The 26,808-nt window shown below is 38.2% G+C and overlaps 1 protein-coding gene across 1 annotated transcript in view; it reads left to right on the top strand.

The window, feature by feature from the left end:
* Positions 1-4,082: 4,082 nt before the first annotated feature.
* Positions 4,083-26,808, top strand: part of spg (dedicator of cytokinesis spg) — a 469,383-nt gene continuing 446,657 nt past the window's right edge. Inside the window, exon 1 of the mRNA XM_067762913.1 lies at positions 4,083-5,223. Within this exon, the coding sequence (XP_067619014.1) occupies positions 5,190-5,223 (34 nt within the window). The 5' untranslated portion in view covers positions 4,083-5,189. The remainder of the gene's footprint in view (positions 5,224-26,808) is intronic.

Here is a 26,808-nt window from a genome sequence, read left to right on the forward strand (position 1 = left end):
CGAGTTCCACTTTGGAAATTATAACAGGCGTACCGCAAGGATCAAAACTAGCGGCAACTCTGTATATAGTAGCCGTGTTTTTTAACACGCGTATATCCGTTTGCGCTTAAACTTTATATTAGCCGTGTTTTTTAACACGCGTATATCCGTTTACGCTTAAAATTTATATTGACTGTTAGTCGATAAACTATAAATACACCTCTGAAATTGCGCATAAATTTTGTCCTACTAAATTTCAATACGTATTATACTCAGATGTAACTGAAATATTTGTCTTTGTTTCACCCTCTACACTAATTCTATGTATTCTATGTGTGTCCACAATTCATCGCAACTGATTCAGCTATATGTTATACCCTATGGCCATCAGAGCGTTGCGTCTCCGCTTTACGATACACCCTGTTGCTGTAGCTAGTTGTTTAACCACAGCCGCTAGATGGGTCTCCTAAGCATTATATAAGCGAAGATAGGCGTTTTTTAACACGCGCAAACGAAACGTATACGCGCGTGTTAAAAAACACGGCTATTGACTGCTAAGAGACAAACTATAAATACACCTCTGAAATTGCTGCGCATAAATTTTGTCCTACTAAATTTCAATACGCATTATACTCAGATGTAACTGAAATATGTGTCTTTGTTTCACCCTGTACACTAGTTGTATGTATTATATGTGTGTCCACAATTCATCGCAACTGATTCAGCTATATGTTATACCCTATGGCCATCAGAGCGTTGCGTCTCCGCTTTTCGGTACACCCTGTTGCTGTAGCTAGTTGTTTTACCACAGCCGCTAGATGGGTCTCCTAAGCATTATCTAAGCGAAGATAGGCGTTTTTTAACACGCGCAAACGAAACGTACGTTAGAACAATTAATCACCAACATTAGGACATATTTGGATGAGATAAAAAAATGGTTTGATTGTAATTTATTAAAAATAATTTTGGAAAAAACACATTTCATTATTTTTAACAACTTCAAACCCATACCGAGCATTACAGATTTTCCTGGTTTCGCATTTGATAACAAAATTATCACGAGGGTAGACAAGTTGAAATACCTGGGAATATGGTTCGACACGAATTTAAATTGGCACGAGCATATAACTAGATTGACACTTAAGTTAATACCGCTAAATATATAGAAGTAGAAATAATATACCCAGAAACAAGTATGGCTATTATACGATGCGCACTTTATGTCACGTTGAACGTATTTAAACTAAACCCAATCTGGAGCAGATGAGCAGAAAATAAAATAAATGAGTTACAAATACTTCAAAACAAAATAATAAAAAATATTCTGTTACTACCCAGAATAACTCCCGGCTCTACGAAGGTTAGACGTTAGAAAGTACAGTATTCTATAGACACTGCTCATTGTTTTCAAAATCAAAAACAATTTTATTAAAAATAGTCTTGACTTAAATTTCGCAGGAAATCTAAGCTATAACTTTAGAAATACTCTATATATAAAAACTTGGTTTTTCCGTACTCAAAGAAGCAAAAATTCAATACGTAGCTATGGTGCTAGAATGTTTAATAAATTGCCCGACAATGTTAAAACATGTTCCAATTATTTGCATTTCAAGAGGCAAGTTAAAAGCCTCTTGTTACTAGATTATAACTTAAGCCTGTAAAATACAAATATAGATAATTTATTCTTATTTGTTTTTTATAAAAAAACAAAAAAAAAACAGTAAATAAGTACGTTAAAATAATTTGGCGCCAGTATATTTAAGCTGGCATAACACACTTGTTAGTATGTATTAAAATAATTTACATGTATAGTAGTGTACTTAACGCAGTTGATAGCGTAGGAAGCAAATATGCATACATGTTAAGCTATCTTCTCACACAAAATGTATTTTTTCGAGAAAATATTGTATTATATTAAAATAAATATAATCAATAAAAACAAAAAAAAAAAAATTATGTCAACATTCAACTTCAGTAATGATATGGTGCAACAAAATACAAAAATAAAAGAATATTTCAAAATGGGAGTGGCTCCGCCCTTTTCCAAAAATCGATCTATCGATATATCTTTATTAAACTTAGTTCACGTACTTATCTGAACTCTCTTTATCTTGATATAAAAAATGGCCGAAATCCGACTATGACCGCGCCGACTTTTTCGATATCGAAAATTACGAAAAATAAAAAAAATGCCATAATTCTGTACCAAACATGAAAAAAGAGATGAAACATGGTAATTGGATTGGTTTATTGACACAAAATATAACTTTAGAAAAAACTTGGTAAAATGGGTGTAACACCCACCATATTAAGTAGAAGAAAATTAAAAAGTTTTGGAGGGCAAAATCAAAAGCCCTTGGAATCTTGGCAGGAATACTGTTCGTGGTATGACATATATAAATAAATTAGCGGTACCCGACAGATGATGTTCTGGGTCACCCTGCTCCACATTTTGGTCAATATCTCGAAAACGCCTTCACATATACAACTAAGGGCCACTCCCTTAAAAACCACATTCTAGAGTCACCCCTGGTCAACCTTTATGGCGATATCTCGAAAAGGCGTCCACCTATAGAGCAGTTTTAAATTCATGGATGAGAGATGTTTTTTTGAAGATTTTCAAGCTAATATTTTTATTGCCAAACATGAGCATTCAGGTATGTTTTTGCTTTATAGAACATATGAAATTGTGTTGAAAATGTGTTTAGTTCGAAAATATAAAACTTTTTGTGGCTGAAAACCTTTGAAACTGTGCATGTGGTCCCTTCATAGTTTTTTCTATACGAAAAACTAAAACGTCCTATAAAACTACGGTGGAGGCAGTGCGGGTTATTATATGAGATTTAATAAATCTCTAGAGTTAAAGCTGTAGGTGGAGATGTGCTATTAATAGGCGTGTTTTTTACACCCGTATACGTTTGCGTTTACGCGTAAAAAAACGCTTAGATAATGTGTCGGAACCCATCTAGCGGCAAGAAGCTACACAACAAGTTGTACCGAAAACCGGAGACACAAACCTCTGGTGGCCATAATGTATAAACTATAGCTGAATCGGTTGCGATGAGTAGTCGGCACACACCATTTTTAGAGGTGATTCATAGAATTAGTGTAGAGGTGAAACATAGGCAAGGTGCACACGAGGTTACGCGTCATAGACGTTGCAGGCGAAATTTGTACGTTTTGATGCCAAACACATGTATTTGAATGGAGAGCTGCATCCGAGACGTCAGCTGCATGAATTTGAAATTTTCGTGTAGCTAAGCGTACAGCAATGTTGGTCGCCGAGCGTACGTACGCTTGAAAAAAAGGAAGAAACAGATATTTGTTTACATTTTTTTGTATGCAAATTTGTGTAATTAGTTAAAAAATGTTACTATAGTTAATAAAAGTGCGTGAAAGGTATATTACCAAAGCGAAAAAGAGTATTAAACACCATAGCAGCTTGGTTAGACATTGTTGAATCGTTTAAAAGTCTAAAAAGTGTTGGAAACTAGAAATCACCCTTTTCTCTAGTCCGAGGTGGTTTAAAATTGCCTTTCATAATTTACAAAGGCACGGGGATGCAAACAACGTTTAATACCTATTTTCCTTTGGTTTCGGAGACGGATATAGCTGAAGAAATTAAATTTTTTTTTTCAATAATTGATTGCTTTTCGTAGCGACGCTCGAAAGTAGCTTCGTGTGCAGATCTTGAGGCGTAGAGAAATTGTAGCTATATGAAGTATCTTTTACGCGTAGCCTCGTGTGCAGCTTGCCATAGACACATATTTCAGTTGCATTTGAGTATAAAGCGTGCTGAAATTTAGTAGTACTAATTTTATGGGCAATTTCCGAAGAGTAGATAAAGTTTGACGCTTTGCAGTCCATATAAAGTTTACGCGTAAACGTCTGTAGATGTAAAAAAAAACAGCTGTCGGGTTGTAAATAAATATTTTTCACAGCACTGTTCCGTACGAAACGCAATTTTACGCGCGCTGGCAACCACCATCACTCAGCTGCTGTTGTTGACATTTTACAATATCCTTTTCACATAACATTCGTAGCTCCGTTCTTTCGCGATGTTTGGCATTTTGCATTTTTAGTCTTTCTTTTACACTCGTTCGTGCAGGTTGAATTATAAATTGTAAAACCTGTTTGCAACTGTTATTGAAGTGAATCATATGGTTGTAGTTGTTTTTGCTAGCTAATAACAATTTGTGCAATATAACGTAAGCGGATTCCAAATTCCCAACATAATAATAACTGCTGCAGCAAACAAAAACATAAAAAAGTATATTTATTGCGGTAGCAGACACAAATCGAAAATATCGATTAGTTTTCCACCTTGTAGTATACAACAAACACACAGCGCTGCAATCATACATGCGCAAGTAGTGAAAAACGAGCTGAGCTGAGTGGAAAATCTGTTTGCTTTGACGGTCAATTGTGTTTTTCCAAAATAAGAAAAGAAAAATGCTGTAAATGTGCAAAAATATGTAAGTGCAAAGTAATAAAATACAAAATTTGTATGGTCGTTTGTGCGCAGAGCGAAGTAATTGAGGCGGCAATTGTTGGAGCAGCAGCGTTTCGTGGACAGCGCTCAAGTGGTCCCATGCAGTTTATTGCTGTAAATTGGTGGCTGGCAGAGCAGCGTCTTGAAGTGATTCTAATTTACGGTTAACGCTGGGGGTCGTTTTTGAGGGTGGAAATAAAAAGTGAAAAATTTATTAATTGATCGTTGGGGAAATAAATTAATATTTTTGGAAAAAATAGAACGAGTGCCAATCAAAAGATTTGTTATAAAACAACAAATTGATCAAAAGGCAATAACAAAGTAGAAAAGTGTATATTGTATATGTATGCATGTGTGTAGTTATCATAAATGCAGTGCAGTGGCCGATGGAGCGGGAGTCAAAAGAGGGGGCTGCAAAAATAAAAAGGCTTAATTGCATTAAAAATTATCAAAATTATTCAAATCAAAAGTTTATGCAAAGTAAATCAAAAATCAAGCTGCACGGCAAGCACAAAAAAGCAGCATAATGAAAAATGGATAATACAAAATAAATGCTGTGTATGCATTTTGGGTGCTAAAGCAAAATTAAAACAACGAAAAAATATTCGTAAAAAAAATTCGCAACAAATCAAAAAACACTTCACTGCTGCGCTTCCAAAACGAGAGCTAGAATCAGCATTGCTGTCGTTTTCATCCTCGCTTTTGCAGCAGTGCCAAAATGTGGATATCATCCAACAACAAATACGGAGTTGGTAAGTAGCGCGAACGCGCCCAAAAGCCGACTACGACTCATACATATAGCATGCTGATTTTATTGCAAGGGCGTAGCTAAGGAGGTTTATGGCGTACTAACGCCGCCGCCCATTAAATCTGTTTGTTAAAAAAATCGGTAATTCTATACGAGTTTCATATTGGGTAATTCTTTACTTTAGCTCACAACTGCTAAAAGTCGTCCAAAAATATCGGGAGAGGTGTCAAAAGACGCGCTTTGGACCCAGGATCATGAATCCGAGGGCGGAATTGGAAAATTTATTTATTTTCGGAGATATTTGCAAACAAAATCGAAAATTTTCATGTGGTTGTTGTAATTTTGATGATTTTGTTGTACCCACCAGAAAAAAATGTGGGTAAAAGTGTTTTGCGCGGATATAGTTTTGGTCTCCAAACCGGTGTTGGACCCACCCAGCGTAATTTTTTTTAAGCGCGGCCGAAGGTCGCCAATGTAGAAAGGAGTTCTGCGCAAAAATACTGTGGATACCACCCCCGGTTTCGGAGCCCTCCGGGACCATTTTTCGGTTTTTTGGAAATATCTTTTCACAGAAATACAATTTTAAGAATAAAAATTTTCCGCTTTCGGATTCGTGGTCCTGGGATCAAGATGCGTCTTTTGGCACCTCTCCCGATATTTTTGGACGAGTTTTATCAGTTGTGAGCTAAGTAAAGAATTACCTCATATTGTAGTAAAAGTCTATAATAGGGGTTGACTAGCTAATACGAGTCCAAAAATATCGATAAAGGTGTCAAGAGAAGCGAAATAACTTCCACAACAATAATCCGAAGGCGGCAAAGAAAAAGTTTATCTCTATACGGAAATATTTGCACTTGAAGTTGGAAATTTCCATGTGGTTGTTGTAATGCTGTGCACTGAAAAAAATGGTGTGTACAAAGGGATTTTACACGGATTTAATATTGATCCCATCCCATTGGTGGACCGGTCAGGGTAAATATTTTTTGTAAGTTATCCCTAAGAAATAAAAAACTCGCTTTTTTCGATAAGGCCAAAATGGCCAGCCGGTTAAGCGTTAAACAATGATGATAATAGCTTAGTTCCAAATAGCACTCGTTGGCAAGGATGATTCTATGTTGGATATCTATCAAACGCCTCTAAATTTTTGGATAGTCCGGCAAAATCACAACCCTTGTTCCGATATCCGTTTTCGTCTGTTCGTTTCATACCTTTAGTGCGCAGAGAAAAAGGAAGTCTTCAGAAAAACGGCAGTAGTCGGCAGGCGATTTCAATGTACTTCTTAGAACCTTTACGGCACTAGCCTTTCTATATAGAGTTTCCTGGATAGTTTGATATGACAGTGAACCTTCCAGGCCACTCCGATCCTCTCCTTCCTTAAGAAGTTTGGGGTCGCCCGAGAGTCGCCTCGAGTTCCTAAAGTTAAAACTCGGATTGGAGAAGCTTAGTTGCAATAAAGCTATATCCTACGCTCAAACAACCCTTTGAACACCTTCGGGGTATTCGAACCGTGCTCCTTTCTATTGGAGGTTCCACATCTGTTCTTTTACTTAGAACAGGTCGCCGATTTCTGTCTTTGGCTTCTTTCTTCTCGAATCTGTAACAGTATAGAGGCTGATCCCGACTTCATCGGCCCACGTCTACCAAGCATGATACTACCAAGCACTGGACAACTTTTACAGCTGCAAGGTACTGGGATAGAACATTTTTCCTCTCTCTAGTGCGTTTGCGTCTTCCCTCGCGCTTAGAGCAGGCACGCACGAACTAAAATCAAAGCCCTATAAAGGTAGCTCAAGGGACCTGCCAATTCTAACAGGGCTGTGCCATTGCAATTTTAAATTATCGCACCCGCTTGTAGCGTTCTCTTCACTTCTACCCTCTTCCTTATTGCTTTATTATGTTTCACGACAAGGTGGGCACACTGGTCTAAAATAACGACTACATTTAGTACTTTTACCACCACACACAAAGATAACGACTTAAGCTAAATACATGAACTAAGTACATACAGATACCTGAACTTTTTTTAAAGCTTCTGAACTTCTCAATCAAGAAATTGTGGTTGAATGTGTTGCCTAAAGTTAAGAAATTAATTTTTTACATAAATTTAAACTTTAAAATTTAAGCAGAAAATATATACGTTATTATCCATTAATCTGCAGTTCGGCTAGAGTCACCCCTTAATCTCATAAACCTTAGCTAAGGTACTGTCTTCTGCAGTCACCATCAACCCCCAAGTCTGACGCAGGTGGTATCCAAGTATAATGTTGACGGTGGCCGACGCCAAACAACCACCCACAAATGCTACTCATCTAAAATGATTGTACTGAATGTGTATATAGTCGATTCGGTTGGAATATATAGTCATATACAAGTGTCAATATGTATCTATCTACGTATGTTTATTTTCATCGTTTCTGTTTTTTTGCGGCAACGTGCGGATTTCCTTGTGAATCACGTTTTGTTTTCTGCGAATCGGTGACGTTGAATGCTGATGTGGTTTCTGCTGTTTATAGTTGTTGTTGGTGCTTCTACAGCCCACAGCCCCGGAAAAGCGTTCAGCCGTTTTCCGCCTTTCATCTCTACATGCACATTCATACATACTAATATACTTAAGCTCTTTTCGCTCAGTTTTCATGCGCTTTTCTGATATTTCTTTCAATCTCGAATTCGAGCGTACATTTTTCTGCTTTGCATGTACGCATTCTACTTTGTTTGCTTTTATTTTTGTTTGCGATATTAATTATATTTTTTTTGTTTAACCTGTTTGTTTCTACTGCTTCGATGCTTTAGGGTTGTGGGCTAGGGCGGAAAAGTAAACATCTCTCAGGCGTTGTTGTGCGCTCTAAATCTTTATTATATTGGCAGCCATACCCGTTCGAAGATTTACTGTACTCTCTTCTCTTTTAAGTAATGTGTCATTACTTACATAAGTATATCTATTTATTTTGTTTCCATCTGGCGAATTCTTTAGAACTCATTTCATATTTTTCATAAAGTTGTTTTCAAATGTATTCAAATGCGTTGGCTCTCGCTCCCACCCAATAAACGTTTTCTTTGATCTCTTAATTAATTCAATACCTATCACCTATACCCCGCTAAGCAAAACTTTTTTTTTTTGATTGAAAAAACTTTTCTAAATTTTTGATGTTGCTTTGCCCGTGACTTGAACCCAGGATCTTCAGTGTGGTAAGCGGAGCACGCTACCACCACACCCAGCGGGTTAGGGGTCAGAATATACCCGTGGCAGGTATGCCTGTCGTAAGAGGTGACTAAAATACCAGATTCAAGGGGCTGTGTAGCGCAACCCTTCAGGTTGCCAGAGCAATATATAGCTTCTCCAAACCCAATTGTCAACCTCACCTATCCGCGGCGAATTCTGTTTCACTAACAGACGAGGCTCTGGCGACCCCAAGCTCCTCATGGAACTTGGTGGTGGGGAGCGAGGGAATAGCCTGAAGGTTTAATGTGGCCACACAAACCGTTCCCGAGATGGTCGGGCTAGTACCTTAATGGTGCTGTGGTACCGGAGCGTACCGGATCTGTATCCGGCAAAGGACCATCACATCGATAACACTCCCCAAAGGCTTCGGGGAGCAACCTTATCGCTACAACAACAACCACCACACCCCGGCGTGTGGATGTGTAGAGGTTTGCTTTTGAAATGAAATTTGCCACATAGATATCAAAGGGTCTCTTTAATATATATAATTATTTACTGGATATATTTTTAAAAGGAGGTCTTCTACGCTAGCTGGGAACAGTTTAAAACACTAAGTATATTGACCTACTTCAGAGATGCCCTAAAGCGATTCGACGCTCCAGGAAATTTAATCGGCCCTGTGAATCACTGACCGAGTTCAACGATATCTAGGTCAAAAGACCAATAATATTTGGTTTCTGGGTCATACAAATCGAGTTCTTATCAATTTTGGATTACTTCGGTATACTACTTCGTCATACATTCAGGATAATATTGGTTTCAGAATCATGTCTTTGCCTGTGGCTAATTTCGAATTCATTTCGGGGCTACACAGTCTAATTTGGGAATCATTCTCGGAATATCTACGAAAAATTCAAGACTATTTCCGTAATAATTTTGGTATTTTTTGAGATAGTTTTCAAAATAATTTGGCGGGTGTGTTCGGAATAATGTCGGTATTATCATGGTGTTATTTCGGGATCACTTCACGATAATATCAGGATAATTTCATGATTGTTTTTAATATTCATATCGGGGCTTATTCGGAATGATTTCGGGTTGAGTGATGAATAAGGAGGGAGGACGGATATGAAATAGCTAGAAAGAGAGGTAGCGACATAGGAATACGGATGAGAAGGGATGGGCAAAATGATAATATGAGGGTAGAAAGGAAGAAGCGGAAAAGAAGGCAAGAAGCAAAAAGATGGGGAAAGATATAGAAAGGAGAAGGAAGAGAGGGGAAGAGTGGGAGGGAAGGTTAAGAAAAAGGCGACAAAAAGGGAGGTGATGGAGAAAACGGAAATGGGAGAGCGGTGGTGTAAGGAAAAGAGATCAGCATTAGAATACGAAGGGAAACGAAAAGCGAAGGGATGATAAAGTTGGACAGGAGTCGAACCAAAGTGAATTAGGTGATAGGAAAGGGGGTGGGAGATAAAAGAGGAAATTTGCGTGACAGTAAGCCTGAAAGACATGAAAAAGAGCAATAGTGAAACTACAGAGAAAATGAGGAACAACTTAAGAGATCGGCTGAGCTGCAGTGATGCCAGGCAGAGTATGCAATATAATCATTACGAAATTCATTAGGAATGATTTAGACGAAACTTTTCCACAAATTCTCGACTTTTAAATTTTTCCCACAAATTTTTCAGACCTACAGTTTTTTAGGCGGACTTAATTTTTTCCAAGCTACTAAATATTTCTCAAATTGAGATTTTACAAAAATGTTTGTTACGAATGAATATACGTGACCCGGCCTATGAAAAGGTGGCTTATGACTCAAAGTAATTAGTACTACTAAGAAACTAAAGAAATGCATTGTTTATCTTTAACAGCTGTTTCTTTTTTGAGTCATAAGCCACCTTTTCATAGGCAGGGTCACATATACATATCTACCTATATGCTAATGTGAGCTTCCATATGTGCGTACGACCGACAGCGTAATTAAATATTCTGAAACGTCAAACATTTCTAATTTTGTTAATTATTTTAACTGAAAACAGCAGCATACGGCGACCACATTGTGAAATTGCTGCGGATTTGTCAACAATTGTTCACCTTGCTATTCTGCCAAGTTGAGCTACCTCTGGTCCACTAATGAATGAATGTCAATGTCACTATGTGTGTAGAACTGGGAAACAAAGGTGCGAGGGATACTTCTGTGCTCAAGGCAATATCTTCAGCTGAGACTTGATTATCAACAGTCCTTGAGTGCGTGGAAAGATTACATTGTTTGGGGGCTAATAACACCATTCGTTTGGCTTGGGTAGCGGACCACGCCGGCTGGCCAGGGAGACCAAAAGGTCAATACGGGTCACACACAATAAGGGAAGAGCTCAGACAAGACACGGTTAAGAGAACAACACCGGCTTGAAAGTCCAGGACTGCGGCAGGTAGAGGCTCTAAAAGGAGGATACAACAGAAAGCGTTGTAAAGCTATGATTACCTAACCTCCAAAAAATCTGCCTTAAAATTTTAATAATCACAGGTCACTGACGACTAAAAAGCCACATGCACAAACTAGGTAAAGGGTCTAATAGCCTCTGTCGGTTCTGTAACAGCAACAATGAGACTGCAGAACAAAACTTTCTAGAATATGATGCAACCTCTATAAGAAGACTAAGAATCATTGGATCGCTTAGATTAGAAAGTAGGCGCATACACTTTCTAAAGCTGAACACCATTCTAGATTTCCTTAGGAAACTCGGCGTGGACGAGGTGATTTCAAAAGAGTGAGGATAGATAGTGACTTTATATGACTATGTTGAAGGGGGCAAGATGGGAGAGAATTTCTATAATGCAGTGTTTCTACAAAAGCTGTATGTTATTTAAGGGCATCCGAATTCAGTCTGAATAAGTAAGAGGATCGTGGCTGCTTATCTTGTGAGTGAGTCAACAAGTCTGACCACGATTACTTTGACTTTATCACCACCATATTGACTATGAATTATACTTCAAAAAGCTGCGCTTACATCAATTTATCAGCTTACAAATTATTATCTCCATTTTTAACATTTTACGCTCATTAAGTGTAAAATGAACCCACTAATTGGCGATAAGCCTTGAAAAAGTAAACGCATCTGCGGTGGCTTAAAGTATTCAATGAAACAAATTGATAGTACTTAGTTTATTTATTATTGGAAAACTCGTGAATATTGCGCTGATTGCGGATATCAATTTATAAATGCATCAGCACAAATGTGACTAATTACACTGCGTTACACACATTCTGTCCTATGAACCAAATATACTTTTTCGGAAAAGGGGGGAAAAAATAAAAGTACACGTGTATCGGCGATTTTCATGTACACGTCAGAATTTTTTTTTTATGTATAACGTATAAAGCTCGTGGTGTCCGTCTGTCCGCCTGTGTGAAAGACTTTGTATCGATTTTTAACCCGTGCTCCAATCGAGCTGAATTTTTGCAGGCAGACTCGTAGAAATGTTTGTATCACGTCAAATTAAAAAAAAAAATAGATTTTTATCTCAGACGTTCCTAAATAAAAAAAAAATTCACTCTTTTCAGCATAACTTGAAGGGGCTCCAAATTTTCAAACTACTAAAGCGTTCCGAAAAAAAAATTGTTTTTCGACCCATATACATATTTGTAGTTTATCAATAGTAACTTTCTAACACTAACCTGTTTATAACTTTTTCAACACTTACAACTGGTATGACAGATGAAACATTGAATTGCACAATCAATATTGCATCACTTAAATTCGTTTGATTTATTGTTTGATACAATACACTCTGTGCCGTTTGTGTGCTTGTTCCGATCAGCTGACAGTTGCGCTACTAGGAGACATATACTTTGACAATTGTTTTAAGTTCTGTTGTGCGAAAACGTGTTAATATATATTTCATCTGAGAAAAAATGCAGTGCCCGACGCGAAATAACTCTTGTTACGTTTGTGGCTTATTCGCACCAAGTAAAAATTTTCAAAATATTACGAAAATATTCAAGATTGCTTATGTTCCTTACTTGTGGTAGACCTACTCCGGAAGTCGTGTGCGACTATTGCTATAGAAATTTATGCTAGTTTACTGATGGAACGTCAACAATAAAGTACGCTGCACCATCAATATGGCTACCACGTACGGAGCACTGCAATGAATTGTGCTACTTTTGCGTAACTTTTACTCAAACTAAAGGGTACCAATACTTTCGCCGCAACAATATTCGTTACGCTAATGTAGAATCGGTTATTCCATCGGTTGTGTACTCAACAGAAGAACGTATAGCGGATTCAATGGAGATTTTTGATGATGTTCCCGAATTAAGCGATGGAGAACCAACAGTAGTACCAACAATGCTATCGACATTTCTTACATCGAATGCGAGATGCGAGAATCGAGAAGTATCGGAATTTGTACCAACACCCAGTGAACTTGGGACTGCAGTGCTGCATTTAGTAACGCAAGCCGCCTTCAATGACCTTGCACGACCTTAAAGGACAAGACATTACGCATATGCTTGGCGAATACTGTTGGTCTATTTGTCGCGATACTGACACAAATGCTTACAAACGCAAAAATAAAAGGCCTAAGTTTCCTTAAAATAATTGAAATTTTTAATGTAACAATTTTTAATTTTAATATAATAAAATTAATAAAAAAAATTCGGGTTTTTAATGAGCTGAAACCGTTACAAAAACCTATAACCATTAAAAAAAAAAAATTCAGGAAAATCTGAGAATTGATAAAAGTCTATTTTTTAAAAAATTTAACGTGATACAGACATTTCTACGAGTCTGCCTGCAAAAATTCGATTGGATCACGAAAAAGGACTAAAAATCGATCCAAAGTCTTTCACACAGGCGAACAGACGGACACTACGAGCTTCATACTTTAAACATAAAAAAAAAATTCTGACGTGTACACGAAAATCGCCGCTAGACGTGTATTTTTATTTTTTCTCCCCTTGCCGAAAAAGTATATTTGGTTCATAGGACAGAACTAAAGCTCGTTTTTGTAACACGATTTTATGTACAATAAATGAGTTGTTAAACAATTTTAGGAAAAGAGAGAAGAGAGAAAAGTTTTTCGAAAGCTGTATGGACCTCTACGCGTTGGCGATGGCGAGTACCGAAGAAGATTTAATAACTCCCTTGGTGTGACCAATTGGCGCCGGTTGACGAAGCGAAGGAGCGACTGGCACGCCTTGTTGGACGGCCACAACCGTTTAGACGGTTAAGCGCCAATTAAGTAAGTAAGTAATAAGTACGTGCTTAAACTAGAAATAGATATTATCACTTGATGTCATTGCTTACAAATTGTCAACACAAAAGTGATAAGAAAATGTGTGATTACTTACGCTTTGATTAGCGTATACTCGTAAATAGCATTTCTAAATGTTGATTATATTTGCCACTTATGAATGGTGAGAAAGTTCTAGTAACAGACATAAGGGATTTAGTATTTAGTAACTATTTTGAAATATCTCGACAATTGGCCTGTTCTATTAATGAAAGGCACAGCCGAAGACAGTCTCGCCCTTATTTGCTTCTCATTTAATTTTGTGTTATGCGCTGGCATGTAGGTATGAAACACTTTTATCACTTCATTATTAAAATATATCAGCGTTAAAATTTCCTTTCCCTGCCACGCGCTTTGACGCTTTCACGTCTTCTTCGGGGAGTCTGATAACTTAAAATTTAAACATAATAAGTAAGAACAAACATAGAATTAAATCAGATTTAGCTGGACGCTTACGTTATTATATAACTTAAATATTTAATAAATAAAATTTGAATAGGTTTTATTTTTGAGTAAGTTCGTTTTCAGGTATATTGAAACGAATTCCAGTTTTACTTTGTAAAATTTGGGTTTCGACATTCCGTTAGCAGCAATATGCCCAACACGTTTTCTGGACAGTTCTGATGATATGATTTTGATTTTTATTATTATAAGCTGTGTTTTTTACACGGTTTTATTTAGCTTAACTTGACAGGCCGGCCGTTGTTTTTACATGCATAGACATATGGGGTATTCCATCCCATTTCGACCAATTTTGAACCCGACCCCTTTAGAATTGGCTGAAAGTTTTTCTTCTTTTTCTAGCTTACGAAAGACGTTTTTCAGAAGTTTTTCAAATTTTTTCATCCAACTCAAAAAAAGTTATGAATTTAAAAAAAAAAACACCGTTTTTGTTTTAAAAATGCTATAACTTTTTCAAAAATTGACCGTTTGGGATCTTTTTTTTAAAAAATTTGTTTTTAAATTACATTTCGCAAAAAAATTCAAACAAATTTTTAAAGTTTTTTTTTTTTGTAATTTTTCAGTTTTTCGATTTTTTTCTTATATCTGCAATCATCCCCACTAATCCCGGAGTGGGCCGAGAATTTTTTTTTTTATTTAATTGAAAAAAAACTTTAAAATTGTTTTTGTACTTTTTCCGAAAAGTACATTTAAAAACATATTTAAAAAAAAAAAAATGATCCCAAACGGTCAATTTTTGAAAAAGTTATAGCATTTTGAAAAAAAACACCGTTTTCCAAATCAAAATAAGTTTTAAATATTTTGAAAAAAAAAGTACATTTAAAAACAAATTTAAAAAAAAAAGATCCCAAACGGTCAATGTTATAGCATTTTGAAAACAAAAACGGTGTTTTTTTAAAAATTCATAACTTTTTTTGACTTGGATGAATAAATTTGAAAAACTTCTGAAAAACGTCTTTCGAGAAGAAAAACTTTCAGCCAATTCTAAAGGGGTCGGGTTCAAAATTGATCGAAATGGGATGGAATACCCCATATGCACTTATAGCTCCGTCACATAAGCAGTTTTTCATATAGATGAGTTTAACACAAGCTTATCTATTATGAGTAGGTTGTACCCCCAGCGGGTTAGGGGGGTCAGAATATACCCGCGGTAGGTATGCCTGTCGTAAGAGGCAACTAAAATACCAGATTCAAGGGGCTGTGTAGCGCAACCCTGCAGGTTGCCAGCGCAACATATAGCTTCTCCAAACCCAATTGTCAACCTCACCTATCCGCGGCGAATCCTGTTTCACTAACAGACGAGGCTCTGGCCACCTTAAGCTCCTTATGGAACTTGGGGTTGTGGAGGGAGGGGATGGCCTGAAGGTTTAATGTGGCCACATAAATCGTTCCCGAGATAGTCGGGCCAGCACCTTAATGGTGCTGTGGTACCGGAGCGTACCGGATCTGTATCCGGCAAAGGACCATCACATCGATAACACTCCCCAAAGCCTTCGGGGAGCAACCTTATCGCTACAACAACAACAACATGAGTAGGTTGTACGTATTTTTATGGAGAACGGTAGAATGAGCGACACTGGCGCCATCTGATATTGAAAAGTAGCCAACTCCTCAATTTTGTTCCAAGCAAATCATAAGAAGAAGAATTTGACATTTGCTTTGGCTAAGGGTGTTGGCACACTTTGCAAGTGAAATTATTTTTCCCACTATTTGGTAAAATTTCTAACATTTTTCGCAATTGAAAACTGCAATATAACAATCGAATACGACACAAAATATGTTAGCAAGTATTTTTGTTGTATAGGGAGAATGTTTATAACAGTGCTTCGCGAAATTTTGTATGTGAGTGGGCAAGGCGTAATAAACTTCATTTGCCAAGTTTGAAGTTCCTTCATATTTACCAGGCATGCTTAACGAACGAAACGATATCATTTCGTTACGATAATCAACGCTAATAAACGAAACGAAGTCACTTCGTTTCGTTTATTAACGTTAAGATCGTCAAATTAACGTTAATTTGTCGTTCTTAACGTTAATAAACGAAACGAAATGACTTCGTTTCGTTTATTAACGTTGATTATCGTAACGAAATGATATCGTTTCGTTCGTTAAGCATGCCTGATATTTACAAACGCAACATCGTGGTTGATTGTGGCGATGTTATTGGAATGCATAAGCTTGTGTTAAACGCATCTATATGAAAAATGTCATTGTGTCGCGGCTTTTAAACTTTGTATGGACTGCTAAGTGTGTAACTTTATCTACACTTATGAAATTGTTGTGTAAAAAACTAGTACTGCTAAATTTCAGTATGCATTATACTAAGTTGCAACTGAAATGTCCCTCTTCAATTTATCTCTACACTTTTATCCACTTCTTTGACCGAAAAGTGTGTGTGCCCAAGATTCATCGCAACCGATTCAGCTATAGGTTATACACTATGACCAACAGAGGTTCTATGTTCCGGAGCGACTCGGAATTTTTCCCAACCAAGGACTGTCATTTCAGTGTGACGCCATCTAATTTGTTTCGTCCCTCCCACAAATTGTCATCCTCCCAGCAGCTCCTTGCAGCAGGACTGCTCCATATTCTCTTACTCCGGGAAGGCATCGAACCCAATCCGGGTCCGTCTCCTGACCCCGGTCCTGAGAAATGGTTTTGCTGCATCTGCCGGAAAAGAATCTTTTTAGGACGGTCATACTCCGTTCAGTGTGTCTCGTGCAAGGGATGGTTGCATCGGACAGGTTGTTCTGGGCTTGATCCCAAAACCCGACGTCCACGTAACTTTTATAAATCTTTTGTGGCTCCTTGCTGTTCACGCCCAAGGGCGTCCCGTAGCCTACGCCTAAGCGCCCCCCACTACCTTCCAGCAGCCACGCTGCTCAGCAAGCCACAACAAGTACCCGCTGCTTCTCGCGCCCCACGGCGCCAACAACTCAAACAGCTGATACCACTCATAACTACTACCTTCGTAGTAGAGTTGGTAGCAATGCTGAGCATCAGCCCCTGCCCCCGTCTTCTCCCCCCCTCTTTTCCGGCAGCAATCGTGCAGGTCAGGGAAACAGACTCTTAGTCCCTACCTCCGTTTGCACCGTCTGCCAGCACAGAATATATAGGTTTGCGACATCTGCCCAATGCAGCTCCTGCCTTGGGTGGTGCCACTTTCCTAGATGTTCTGGTCTCCGCGACGGCAACCACCCGACGGGTTTCATCGCGCCATGTTGCCAGGTCGCAAACCCAAATCATCCGGGTACCCCAATGCTTGCCCAAGGACGCCCAGTCCCAGGACCACAACAGCAATTGCGTCCTGGCCTTCCACAACCCAGGCGTAGTCACCCGTCACTTACCCCCAGAGTGACGGCATCTCCCCTTATGCACTTCAGAATTCTGCAGTTAAATTGTAATGGACTAACTGGGAAGATTATGGAGATAGTCGATTTCATGAAGCGGCACAACATCCGCATTGCTGCGATTCAAGAGACTAAACTCACAGCAAGATCTGCATTGCAGACCTTCTCTGGGTATAATGTCCACAGGAAAGACCGCGAGAGCGGAAATTTGGGTCGGTCTCGCGTTTATCATACACCACTCTGTGCAATATTATATATTTGATCCTGGCATCGACCGCAGGGACAATGTCTTAGAACGTCAAGGCCTATCTGTCCGGTCAGGCGATGCAAACCTAGAAATCATCAACATCTACATCCCTCCTGCCACCTGTTGCCCCAGTGGATACCGCCCTAATATCAGGGCCTTACTCACTGGCAACAATCGCATTATCTTAGGCGATTTCAATGCCCATCATGATCTATGGCATTCAAACTTGTGGGCGGACAGTAGGGGTGAGATGTTGGCGGATCAAATAGAAGAAACGACGTTCTGCACAATAAACGGAGACGCCCCCACACGTATGGTAGGAAGCTGTCACAGCTCGTCAGATATCTCAATCGTGAGCGCAGAACTCGTAAACTGCGTCAACTGGCAGCCGATGGTAACATTGGCATCCGACCACCTGCTCATACTTATTTCGCTTGAGCGTACCGCCGACTTCATCGTCACTGAAAAACGCACTTTCATAAACTTCAAAAAAGGAAAGTGGGAAGAATATAAATGCTTTACAGACAACCGCTTTGCTGCCCTCCCTATCCCGACTGATGCCCGCCAAGGGGAGCGTGCCTTCCGTAAGGTCATTAAATCCGCCTCGGCACATTTCATTCCCGCCGGGAGAATTCCCAAAATGCGGCCCCACTTCCCGGCGGAGGCCGCAAACTTAGCGAGAGAACGTGACCTTATAAGACAGCTTGTTCCAGGGGACCCCCAAATAAGGGATATAAACCAACGCATCAGATTGCTTGTAGATGAACACAGGCGGCCGAAATGGGAGGAGCACCTAAGAGGTTGTAACCTCTCTACCGGTGTGGGTAAACCTTGGTCCACCGTAAAGTCCCTATCGAATCCGACTAAGCACAAAGACAAAGTTTCCATCGCCTTTGGCGACAAAGTGCTGTCGGACGCGAAAAAATGCGCGAGCGCTTTCTGCCGACAATATATAATGCATCCTACGGTCGACAAAGATAGACGGAGAGCCAATAGACACGCACATAAACACAAATTAAGCGCGTTACCAATCACCATCACCGCTAAAGAGGTTGAGGACGCCATTGGTCGTGCTAAACCATCCAAAGCAGTGAGCCCTGATGGCATAGCCATGTCGATGCTTAAAAGCATAGGGAAAGAGGGTTTCAAATGTCTTCAACCTGTCTCTTTCCACCTTTGTCATACCTGAGAAATGGAAAATGGCCAAGGTGGTCCCGCTACTAAAGCCTGGGAAACCAGCTAACATAGGTGAGTCGTATCGTCCGATATCTCTCCTATCGCCAGTGGCAAAGACGCTTGAAGCCATTTTGCTCCCTTATTTCCAAGCAAATTTGCAGCTAGCCCCTCATCAGCATGGCTTCAGAAAACTCCATAGCACTACCACCGCGCTAAATGCCATTAGCACCCAGATAAATTGCGGTTTAAATCAATACCCCCACCATAGAACAGTACTCGTAGCGCTAGACCTATCAAAAGCTTTTGATACGGTCAACCATGGCTCGTTACTGCAAGACCTGGAAGGGTCTACCCTTCCCCCATGTCTTAAAAGGTGGACCGCAAATTATCTGTGTGGTCGGCAGGCATCGGTGCAATTTAGAAACGAAACATCAAAACCAAGGAGAATTAAACAAGGGGTGCCACAGGGCGGTGTCCTATCCCCACTTTTGTTTAATTTCTACATATCTAAGCTACCTTCACCACCGGAAGGAGTCACAATCGTTTCCTACGCCGATGACTGCACAATAATGGCCACAGGCCCAGGCCCAAAGATCGATGCGCTATGCAATAAAATAAACGGCTACCTCCCTGATCTCTCCAGTTTTTTCGCCTCGCGAAACGTGGCATTATCACCGACTAAATCTTCCGCGACCTTATTTACCACATGGACGTCCCAAATGTCGACCATTTTGAACATCCACGTCGATGGCACTACGCTACCGACTGTCCTACACCCCAAAATCTTGGGTGTGACGTTTGATCAGGATCTACATTTTGGTGAGCATGCAGCCGCAATTGTTCCGAGAATTCAGAGCCGTAACAAAATCCTCAAATCCCTCGCTGGCAGTACTTGGGGAAAAGATAAAGAAACGCTCATGACTACATACAAAGCAATTAGCCAGCCGATTACGTGCTACGCGTCACCCATATGGTCGCCAAGCCTAAAAATCACCCACTGGAAGAAACTACAGGCCTGCCAAAATACTGCTCTCAGAATCGCCACGGGCTGTCTTCTTATGTCCCCAGAACACCATCTGCATAACGAGGCGAGAATACTCCCCATCAGGGAGAGAAATGAGATGCTGACCAAACAGTTCCTGTTGAACACCCAGAAACCTGGGCATCCCAACAGACATCTGATTGATGAACCAACACCGCCAAGGGACTTAAGGAGTCATCTCCGTAAGCATTTTGAGGAAATACGGCACCTGAGAACCCAGCCGTATGAAGCGAAAAAACACAAGCATGCCCTTGGTGAACTCCATAAACAGGCGTCGGACCTTTATGCCGGGAATTGCCCGGTGAATCCGGTGCTTAACGAAAATTATCCAAAACTCGCGGAAGAGGAACGCATACTCCCAAGAGAAACGCGTGTCACTCTTGCTCAACTTCGTTCTGGATACTGTAACAGGTTAAACTCTTACCTATCCAGAATCAACCCCGACATACAAAATGTATGCCCCGCTTGCAATGTGTCCCCACATGACACCAACCATCTCTTCAATTGTAATGTGGAACCAGCGCCTATAACACCCCTTTCCTTATGGTCCACCCCTGTTGAAACGGCAAGTTTCCTTGGACTCCCGTTAGAGGATATTGATGACAATTTGTGATCGGTCGCGGCTATTAGGTGGGGCGAGCATTGCTACAACAACAAAAACAACCAACAGAGGTGAGTGTCTCTGTTATTCCAAATATCTCGCTACAAAGAGTTAGTTACCACTGACGCGAGTCGTCAATAATTGCCGCTATATTAGTCTCCTAAACATTATCGAAGTAACGATAAGCGTTTTTTTAGCCCGCGAATGCAGTTGTATATACATGTGAAAAAAAAACATGGCTATTGTGTTTAGTAACTGCGATTTCGAATCTGCGACCAAATTTTATGTGTAAGTTTTATTTGGAATAGGTTATGTTATGTGTTAGTTTTATTTTACCTATTACAGAAGTCTAAGTTTGCGACCAAAGGTTTGAACGTCCTTAAGAATGATCCTCACAGCAGGAAAATGGTTTAGATAGTTGTGGAGGCAGTGTAACTTATCCAACATCACAGCTTGTTAAAGTGCTTCGAAAGTAGTTGTTTTAATTTGCCCACGTATTAATTCCAGTCGTGTATTTTATTAAAGCATCGTAAATATGTTTTCAATGAAAGTTCTATATTTGCACTGGTATTTTTTTCGAAACAATTTCACAAAATGTTCGCAATTCGTAGTATTTTGTAGTGCAGCTCTTTTAGTAAATATTTTTATACTCAGCGTGCTTTGCACACAGAGTATATTAACTTTGATTGGATAACGGTTGGTTGTACAGGTATAAAGGAATCGAGATAGATACAGACTTCCATATATCAAAATCATCAGTGTCGAAAAAAAATTTGATTGAGCCATGTCCGTCCGTCTCACAGTGTGATATATCATCAACCTAGCTGATATAAAGTCACGATTGGAATAAATAATTACTTTTTCTACCTCTACTCACCAACTAAGGCCTTTACATAAAAATAAATATATTATTTGTAAATATTTATTATTATTTCACTACTTTTTAAGTTTTTATTGAGCCAAATAAGTTTAAATCAAGAAAGGTTATATCAAAGTTAGAAAAATTCATTAGAGAAAACATATTATCGTGAAGAAGAGCATATTTTTGTATGTAGTAATAAGTAACTAATTGCAATAAACTTAAATAAATGTAATCAAAATCAAAAAAATCTAAGTCGATAAAAAATCTAAGCTGAAACTTTAGTCGAACTCTTAATCTAGGTCTGAAATGTCGGCGCCTTGATCAAAATTCGCTTCTGGGTTTCACAATAGTTTAAATACTTTTTTGTCGAATGCCTCATTTGCCTTAAATTCATTCGAGTTCTTTTCTGAAATAGAGCATATTAGGGGATCGGACGACAAAAATAATATATTGAATAAATCTTCCATTGTATATTTACGAGATATTTTAATGTTTTATAAAATAATGTCTGCCCAATGAATCAAAATTTTGTGAATGCTCGATGGCATGTAATACCATGTGTACAAATCTACAAACATTTTTGTAGTCAAAATGGCATACTTTCGAAATGCTTCGGAATCAACGCTGAATCCACATGACATAGTTGGCATTGGAAAAAACGTCTGGCTGTGTTGCTATCATTGGCCGTCCCAAAGCCTTGTTTTGGAAGATCTACTAATAACCCCTTGTCTTCTTTAAATCTTTTTTCTCTCTCTTCAACAATCTTTTTTTTCCGTTCTTTAAAGAGTTTTGTCCACGAACGCTTGTAGGTGGACTTCCGCTGACAGATCAGTTATAACAATGGATTCCTTTGGAGGATAGCATGCAATTTTTTCTTTTCTAAGGAATTTATATGATGGGTAAATGTCAGCATGTCTTTTTTTAGCCCCCAGATCGTATTATAAATACGTTTTAACTATAAACTTTCGATTTATGTATAGAACTACTGCCTCTTCTGGAGTATATTTAACTAACACTGATGCTGGACGAGTAAGGGCATGTTATATTTTAGTTGCGTCTGAATTTTTTGTGATGGTTTCTACCATTAATGCTGCACACCGCTGATCTGATAACCTCAAGCTAGAAGCACTTTCAAAAGCTAACTATTATTTTGAATAGTTTCTAATCAAATGTGATAACTATTTCCTTTTCGATTGATGACTAGCCTCCGAAAAAGATATCACTGGTCAACCCTTCTTCTTTTAAAATACGTCTGCAACTTTTCCACTCACAAATTTTGAAACTGATTTTTTTATTGGAGTTAACTTTGAGCTGTCATTCCGTCTTTTGCGTTATTTTGCTTATATCGAATCTCGAAAAGTTCGTCCCTTGAAATTTCCATATTTCCTGAAAACAAAATATTACATGAAAACCTGCATTTTCCTGCAGCTAAAGTTGTACTATTTTAGTTTTACGAATAGTAGCAAACAAGTTTAGATAGAAATTAAATCGGATAAAGGCGGATAACGAGATTGCTGTTCTTATGAAGTCAAAACATTTCAAAAATTTTACTTAATTCAACATTATCCCACTATTACATAAAAAACTAATTCCTGTTCAGTTAAAATCGCAAAAATGTATATTTACTAAAATTAGCATACCTAAGAAAATAAACACAATATTATATTTTAGCAATTGAAGTATGACTCACGGCAGGCTAGCAATTTACACTCTCACATTCAATGGCATAAAGTCGAGTTAAAACTTTTCCCGATTGATATGCTTCCAAATAAAGCTCCGTTAGTCGATTCAACTAAGTTAAAATTTCCCAGTTTTTTATTTTTTGGCTTAATTATGCATTTCTAAAAAGAATTTCAAAAGAATTTTTGAAATTCAATGATATACGTTTTTTAATTAATATTTTCTAGAACATGAAAGTAATACACTGTGCGTCTGTCCGTTAACACGATAACTTGAGTAAATATTGAGATGTCTTCACCAAATTTGGTACACGAGCTTATCTGGACCCAGAATAGATTGCTATTGAAAATGAGCGAAATCAGATGATAACCACGCCCACTTTATATATATAACATTTTGGAAAACACAAAAAACCTGATTAGTTAGTAAATAATTGACGCGTGAACTGATATTGAGACTCTTGAAAAAAAAATTGAATTTTTTTTTAAATGGGCGTGGCACCGCCCACTTGTAATAAAATCAGTTTCACAAATATTATTAATCATAAATCAAAAATCGTTAAACCTATCGTAACAAAATTCGGCAGAGAGGTTGCCTTTACTATAAGGAATGCTTTGCAGAAAAATTAACGAAATCGGTTAAGGACCACCCACTTTTATATAAAAGATTTTTAAAAGGGTCGTGGACAGATAAAATAAGCTATATCTTTGCAAAAAAAGAGCTTTATATCAATGGTATTTCATTTCCCAAGTGGATTTATAACAATAAATAGGAAAAACTTCAAATTTAAAAAATGGGCGGCGCACCGCCCCGGTTATGACTAAGCAATTTTCTATGTTTCGGAAGCCATAACTCGAAGAAAAATGAACGGATCGTAATAAAATTGGGTACGCAAATTTTCCCTATAGTAGAAAATATTTCTATAAAAAATGGCCGATATGGGTTAAAGACCACGGCGACTTAGATATTGTAACGAATTTACTGCAATTCCCCTTATTTGCAATCTTCTGCTAACGTTCGTATCGCTAAACTGTTGTATAAATAACTCCAATATTGAATAATGGAAAAATGGCCTTTATTAAAGTACTTCACAATAACACTTATACTATTTTCACACAGAAACTTAATGATCTCATTTCACCTTCTAATGAAATCGTAAATTTTTTGCTTTCACACAGAAGTAACTGCTCGATTAGTATGAAGGATGAAATGTCAAGCGAATAAAATGACAATGCTATATGACAGACAATGACATTTACTTTGATAAATGACATTTTTAAGCACTGCACACACCATAGACTAAGAAACTTGACACTCCCAACAGAGTTGCATTGTGCTTTTGACTTCATTAGGCATTCGATTAGTCACTAATGAAATAATTATAGATTCGAATTTTGTAGGGAAGATTGAGCTCAATAGCGTCTTAATGTAGAAAACTGCCTTTATTATTCAATAAGCCGTCTGTGTGAAAACAGTATTATACTTTGCAACGAATAGCTTGCTTAATTAAACCAAACTGATTGATAGCTCAAATGAAACTGATTTTCAAAATAATACTGCTATTGCTCGCTAGATGGCGTCTTAATCGAAACTGCCCATAGCGCCTCTACCGCTGATGCTTTTATACTCTGTGATTTTCTCGTGGCATCTTATAGGCGCTTCCAGAATTTACTTAGTTATAAATTTCTCAGCGACAACTACAGATGTATAATTTTTATAGCTTCTCTCATACCCCATGCGCTTGTATGTGTGAGCGACACTTCCACAATCACAATTGCATACCTTTAGGAGCATTTCAGATAAGATATCTGCATGTGCTTGTGCGTTGCTCTCAGCTGCGTGTACCTACATATGTGTAGACACAATGATTGATTCGTTTATGTAGATACATAATGATTGATCTATGGATGTACATGCAAGGCGCTGCTTAGCATCGGCTTAGAGATGGCAGCACCCCTTAGGTTTTCATAATATTCGTAACAATATAAAACAAGTTTAAAAGGGTCATAGACTAGAATAATAAATTATAACTTAGCAAAAAATAGTTTTGAATCAATGATATTTCACTTATCAAGTTTTATTGTAAGAGGAAATGGAGAGAATTTTTTTTTTAAACAGACGGTGCCACGTGTTATGTAGAAAAGTAATTTATCTGAAATGAAATATGCAATTGAAGCTCACGCTGAGTATATAATGTTCTGTTACACTCGAACTTAGACACCTGTACTTGTTTTTTTTATACTCAGTTGAGCAGAGCTCACAGAGTATATTAAGTTTGATTGGATAACGGTTGGTTGTACATATATAAAGGAATCGAGATAGATATAGACTTCCATATATCAAAATAATCAGGATCGAAAAAAAATTTGATTGAGCCATGTCCGTCCGTCCGTCCGTCCGTCCGTTAACACGATAACTTGAGTAAATTTTGAGGTATCTTGATGAAATTTGGTATGTAGGTTCCTGAGCACTCATCTCAGATCGCTATTTAAAATGAACGATATCGGACTATAACCACGCCCACTTTTTCGATATCGAAAATTTCGAAAAACCGAAAAAGTGCGATAACTCATTACAAAAGACAGATAAAGCGACGAAACTTGGTAGGTGGGTTGACGTTATGACGCAGAATAGAAAATTAGTAAGATTTTGGACAATGGGCGTGGCACCGCCCACTTTTACAAGAAGGTAATTTAAAAGTTTTGCAAGCTGTAATTTGGCAGTCGTTGAAGATATCATGATGAAATTTGGCAGGAACGTTACTACTATTACTCTATATGTGCTAAATAAAAATTAGCAAAATTGGATGAAGAACACGCCCACTTTTTAAAAAAAAAATTTTTTAAATTCAAATTTTAACATAAAATTTAATATCTTTACTGTATATAAGTAAATTAAGTCAAAATTCAACTCCAGTAATGATATGATGCAACAAAATACAAAAATAAAAGAAAATTTCAAAATGGGCGTGGCTCCGCCCATTTTCATTTAGTTTGTCTAGAATACTTTTATTGCCATAAGTCGAACAAAAATTTACCAATCCTTCTCAAATTTGGTAGGAGCATAGATTCTATAACGGTAACTGTTCTCTGTGAAAATAGGCGAAATCGGTGGAAGCCACGCCCAGTTTTTATACACAGTCCACCGTCTGTCCTTCCGCTCGGCCATTAACACAATAACTTGAGCAAAATCCGATATATCTTTACTAAACTTAGCCCACGTACTTACCTGAGCTCACTTTTTCTTGGTATAAAAAATGGGCGAAATCTGACCATAACCACGCCCACTTTATCGATATCGAAAATTACGAAAAATGAAAAAAATGCCATAATTCTATACCAAATACGAAAAAAGTGATGAAACATGGTAACTGGATTGATTTATTGACGCAAAATATAACTTTGGAAAAAACTTTGTAAAATGGGTGTGACACCTACCATATTAAGTAGAAGAAAATGAAAAAGTTCTACAAGGCGAAATCAACAGCCCTTGGAATCTTGGCAGGAATACTGTTAGTGGTATTGCATATATAAATAAATTAGCAGTACCCGACAGATGATTTTCTGGATCACCTGGTCCACATTTTGGTCGATATCGCGAGAACGCCTTCACATATACATCTAAGGGCCACTCGCTTTTAAAACCCTCATTAATACCTTTAATTTGATATCCATATCGTACAAAAACATACCAGAGTCACCCCTGTCCCACCCT

This window comes from Eurosta solidaginis, chromosome 1, assembly GCF_040869045.1.
Source record: "Eurosta solidaginis isolate ZX-2024a chromosome 1, ASM4086904v1, whole genome shotgun sequence".
Lineage (NCBI taxonomy): Eukaryota > Metazoa > Arthropoda > Insecta > Diptera > Tephritidae > Eurosta > Eurosta solidaginis.